Source organism: Fulmarus glacialis, unplaced genomic scaffold, assembly GCF_000690835.1.
Source record: "Fulmarus glacialis isolate BGI_N327 unplaced genomic scaffold, ASM69083v1 scaffold6592, whole genome shotgun sequence".
NCBI classification, from domain to species: domain Eukaryota; kingdom Metazoa; phylum Chordata; class Aves; order Procellariiformes; family Procellariidae; genus Fulmarus; species Fulmarus glacialis.
The window spans coordinates 34,938-38,200 of record NW_009198356.1 but is presented as its reverse complement, the minus strand read 5'-3'; the positions used below and the strand labels follow the sequence as shown (position 1 = coordinate 38,200).

Sequence of the window (3,263 nt, the reverse complement as noted above, 5' to 3'; positions counted from 1 at the left end):
TAGCCCTTCCATATACCCTGAGTCTGAGTCCAGAGCAGCTCCCTCTTGTTTTGTTGGCTATGCTGAACTCGTGACATCTGTCTGCTCCTTTCTTCCCCTCTCCTGGAGAACACACTGCAAAGCACAGGGAACTCCAGCTGGAACAGGCACAGATGCGTGTCTTAGCTGGCATGACACGAAGAGACAGTTAACGGACATACTTAGATGACAGTGCCCCTGGGCCACTGCTCAGGGATGGATGAACTGGGCTCTGCCAGGCTGGAATAGCAGTGTCTGTCTTCCTGTTAGACAGGAAAAAAATACTGGAAGAACAGAGTTATTGCATCTGTTAGTATCGTTGGTGTAATCTAGCTTGAGTGACCGTACAAGGGATTAACTCTAGCCTAGGTTTGTCATGAAAAGCTTGCATTTGCCAGTGATATCAAAGTGCAGATGGCAGAGAAAAACAACAACAACTCTCAACACTTTTGTCTTTATCAACTTTCCTGTCTTTATTGAACACATGAAGTTCTTGTCTCTTGCCTGACTAGAAACCAGCAAAGCCCAACCACTTTGTGTGCTGCATTTTCCTGTGCTCCATCCTTTCTGTGCTGAGTGCAGTCAGAGTTGCTTGCCTGGCTCCTCCTGGGATCTTGGGTAGATGTATGTGGCCCAAAGCAAACTGGGGATGAAGCCCTTTCAGGCAAGAAGCTAAAGTAACACAAATGCTCATTAAGAGTGTTAAAAGCTCTCTGCTAGATGACATCTAGTTAGGAAGACAAAAGTCATTAAGTACTTAATAGCTCTGCTTGTGTAAAGCACAGGATCTTACTCTGTCTAGCAGAGCAGCTCCCTGTAGGTGTCTTCCCCCCCCCCGCCTTGTCCCCATTGGATCCATTCATCTAATGACAGTTCTGTCTCGACTTCAGCTATTCCTGAAAATATAGGTTTCTCTCTAAGAGGACTGAAATCTGTTTCCTAGTGACAGAGGACTGCAGGAAGCCCTATGGTAGTGATGGATGTCTACTTGATGATTCACTGTAACAAGACAACAATCTTCACTGAGGCCAAAGAGACGACAACTGTGCATGAGTTGAAAAAGGTGGTGGAGGGAATACTGAAGAGGCCACCGGAGGAGCAGCGGCTCTACAAATACGATCAGCTGCTGAATGATGATGATGATGGGACTTTGCTAGACTGTGGCTTAAGCAGCCAAAGCTGCCGTCCTCATGGGCCACAGTGGGCTTGGCTTTATTCAGACCTGGCAATGGCACCTTTGAACTACTGCGTATTGACCCTTTCTCAAGCACCGCAGAGCTACCTGTTATGAAATCACAGGAGTCTGGTAGCAGCTCTAGTGAGCAAGCCTTGCTCTAAAACCAGCATCTCCTGGTTTGCCTCTTGCAGACAGGGTGCTGGTCTATGTATCCTGTGTCCATCCACACCCTTCCAAATGTGTCTATCTGACCAATAAAGCATTGCAATTCCATTATATGGTGTCAACATGCTGTAGTGTCCAGGCAGCCAACAGAACTGTTTCCTAGGATCCTCAAATTAGTGCTAGAAGAGAAGGGTAGCAGCAGCTACATGTGTGCCTCCTGAATTGTAAATGGCATGCTTTGCCACTTGTGTTTCTTCCAGCCAATGCCTGTGGCCTTATCAGCTCTGAGCTGCTGTTTTTTTGCAGCTTTGCTGTGTTTTTAGCACAGACTAAGTTGGTATACAAGCATTTGTTTCTCTGTCTTCATCTTGACTTCTGACAGTAGTGTCTTTGAGGAGTTGGGGACAGGAGTGCAGAAGGAACTTCTAGTCCTGCCTGTAGCAAAATCTTTAGGAAGACTATAACCTGAAGATCTGAGCAGAGGTAAGGTTAGCAAATGGAGCTTATTACCTCCAAAGTTAAGGGACGCTGCACTAATACAATGCACAACAATGAATTTCTAGAGTTGACATGAAGTACGGTGACTGGCACGGACTGTTGAAAACCTCTATCAACTGGGCAGAGATTTCTTTTCTTCAAAGTATTAGGAATTTACTTTCTGGCATCTGCCTTCTCCATTCTTGAAAGGTAGGAAAAATGCAGTGGAAAAAGGGCAGGATAGCCCGAAACTCATATAATAAAACTGCAGTTTGAGAGGTTTGTAAGAAAGAAGTTGGTTACCATAGGCATGAGATCAGTCCTATCAATGCTTCTACTGTTAAGAAAGCTTATGAAGTTGCTTCTCTTCCCAAACAGAATTGCCCTTAGCGCTATTTTTTTTTTCCTATGAAGCAGATTGTCTATTTCAGAATTAGTATTAGACTTTCCTTTTCATCCCGAGTGATGATTTCACAAGCTGTTACATCTGACTCAACTCACTCTGCTGTGCTGCAAGGGGGCAAATTCCTGTTTTTGCTCTGTGTTAACAATCAGAGGTGCTAACGCATCTATTCCCTCAACGAAACTCTGAAGTAGTGTTATTGTTAAGTTTTCATTCCCCTTTACCAAGGGTAATTCAGGCAGGCCAGTCTATGTCTAAGTTCAAAAAACACTCTTGAAACTACTCAGTCCTGTCCATGGTATCTCCTTGGAGGTTTCTCTCTGTACTGATAGACTAATGACACTTCTAAAATGCTGCTTACATACTTAAACCTCACTGGAGCAAACAGAAACGGAGCTCAAGTCTGCCAGCTGAATCAGGATCTAGGTTTTTGTGTTCCCTATAGCTCTGACGTGTCCATCCTCTCCTTCTGGCACAGGAGCACTGTGGCAGAACTAGGATGCCATCTAGTGACTGTAGGGAATTTATAGGAGAGAAAAAACAATACAAACGAAAACCTCCTTGGCAACAACAGAAAGTTCCAGACCTGTCATATGTGTAGATAAATAAGCTGTACTAATGTAGCTGGGCTGTGTTTAGAGCAATCTGCTCGACCAAGCTCCTGATACTTTCCACGAGGCTTGCTGAAAAACGGGTCCTCTCTGAAATTCTTGGCTGGCAGTGAGCACCAGGCAAAGAATACTGGCATGCCACTCTCCATTTCTTATACAATTTTGGTTGTTCTAACTTTCAAACTCCTCCTTACTGAAAAAGAGATGTAAGAGCCCCCCATTCAGAAGAGGTACTTGGAAGAAAGTGAAGGGAGATATTAATGAGGAATATTGGCTGCTCAGCAGAAATTATATCCTAAGAACATAGGCCTGAGGCCAGCCATGTAGCCAAACCAGGTGCTGAACTTCTGGGTGTTATGCTCACAAATGTTTCTGCCAGGATTCATAATAACGTTACCGAGTTGATCTCTTA

General features: G+C 44.5%; 1 protein-coding gene across 1 annotated transcript; it reads left to right on the top strand.

Moving 5' to 3' along the window:
* Nucleotides 1-994: 994 nt before the first annotated feature.
* On the top strand, nt 995-1,356 carry TCEB2 (transcription elongation factor B (SIII), polypeptide 2 (18kDa, elongin B)). The gene is given in 2 exon segments (XM_009572853.1): nt 995-1,214; nt 1,217-1,356. Coding segments are annotated over 2 exon segments (360 nt in total).
* Nucleotides 1,357-3,263: the final 1,907 nt, after the last annotated feature.